The sequence below is a fragment of the Aplysia californica genome, unplaced genomic scaffold (assembly GCF_000002075.1).
Source record: "Aplysia californica isolate F4 #8 unplaced genomic scaffold, AplCal3.0 scaffold00050, whole genome shotgun sequence".
Taxonomy (NCBI): domain Eukaryota; kingdom Metazoa; phylum Mollusca; class Gastropoda; order Aplysiida; family Aplysiidae; genus Aplysia; species Aplysia californica.
In genome coordinates, this window is record NW_004797320.1 from 1,023,293 (window position 1) to 1,024,760 (window position 1,468).

At 39.6% G+C, this 1,468-nt stretch overlaps 1 protein-coding gene across 2 annotated transcripts in view; it reads right to left on the reverse strand.

The window, feature by feature from the left end:
- The window catches only part of LOC101859551 (major facilitator superfamily domain-containing protein 10), a 22,287-nt gene extending 21,007 nt beyond the window's left edge, over positions 1 to 1,280 (reverse strand). For both annotated transcript variants that reach the window (XM_005092663.3, XM_005092664.3), the window contains exon 1: positions 1,121 to 1,280. In XM_005092663.3, the coding sequence (XP_005092720.1) occupies positions 1,121 to 1,162 (42 nt within the window). In that variant the 5' untranslated portion in view covers positions 1,163 to 1,280. The remainder of the gene's footprint in view (positions 1 to 1,120) is intronic.
- Between the last annotated feature and the right edge of the window lie 188 nt (positions 1,281 to 1,468).

Consider the following 1,468-nt stretch of genomic DNA (forward strand, 5'->3'; position numbering starts at 1 on the left):
AGAGAGAGGGAAAGAGAAAGGGGAGAGACAGACAGACAGACAGACAGACAGACAGACAGATAGAAAGAAAGAGAGAGAGAGAGGGGGTGTTTGTTATTATAACAGAATAATTGATTCCTGTCATTTTCTCTCTGCGTTGGTTCCCAGGCTGACCCCATGCAATACAGTCATTATTTTGTACACATTTTATTACCCATCCCATCTTCTGAATCCCACCTTCTGTTTCCCATCTCTCACCTCTTGTTTCCCATGTACCGTATTCAATTTTCCATTATATACCATATCCCGACTTTAATTCTGTAAGGGCGCTTTGTTTTCCTTCATCTCATGGGATGGAACACTTGAAGCTGGTCAAAATTTAATATTTTAAAATATACGTTACTGTCGTCACTGACTATTAAAAGCAGCCGACTTAAACCGGCAGAGGACGCTCCCCCCAATACAAAGCTTTAGAGTGCCGCGAACGTAGCCTTAACAGTGCCTCCAAACTGCATTCAGGGTACTGGTACGCCGTGAACGTAACCTGCAGTAGGGCTGGGCAATGAGTCGCTATAGCAAAATCCGGATAATATGTTAGTGCACATCTTTGAGCAAATAATAATATGTCATGAACCGCTTCGGCAAATGGGTTAGAACTACTTTGACAAACAGGTTAGCATCACTTCAACAAATCGGTGCACCCACTTCGGTAGACGGGTTAGGAAAGAGAGTTAGGAGTTTGAATTCGGACAATGTTTCATTGAGAATTATCCGGTTATCCTACTTATAGATTATCCGGATTTTGCCCACCTCTAGCCTGCAGACTACGTTCACAGCGCTGTGAACGTAGCCACTGCGTTCATTTATTGTACATGATATAGAATCTATATGCAGTAAGTTAATATGCCTTCTACTCAAATCTCATTGACACACACACACAAAAAGTGAACAGATAGATCTAGTGGCAGACATAATTCGTGCAGTTTAGACTCTCTACTATTCTAGATCTAGATATAGAATCTAGATCTAGATTCTAGATCTATTGGTCTTTAAAAAGACAATTATAAAAGCATTTATGATTATTATAGGCCTAAGTTAAGTCCTAAGTCAAGAGAAGAATGAGAATATAATTGTTCTTTACGGAAAAGATATCAGCTCTGGATGAACCCTTCTCGTGTATCATATGGGGGCCCAGACGCCGGACACCACGTTGACACTACACCTGTACTTAAAATACACGGTACTTTCTTCCGGGTAACATAAAATTGAAAAGGAAGGGAAGGTGTAAACTCTACCGGACAGGTTTCTTTTTTTGACTGTGGCAATGATGTAGGTCGAAGGTCATGTTTACTTCTGAGTATGGAAACCTATATGGTCATTTATTTTAATATTGGTACATTTTGCCGTCTCTTATTTTTATAACTTTTGTAAAGGGAGATCATCTTCTGCTTAACAAATTAAAAATACAAATTGTATTCAGTACAGTTAG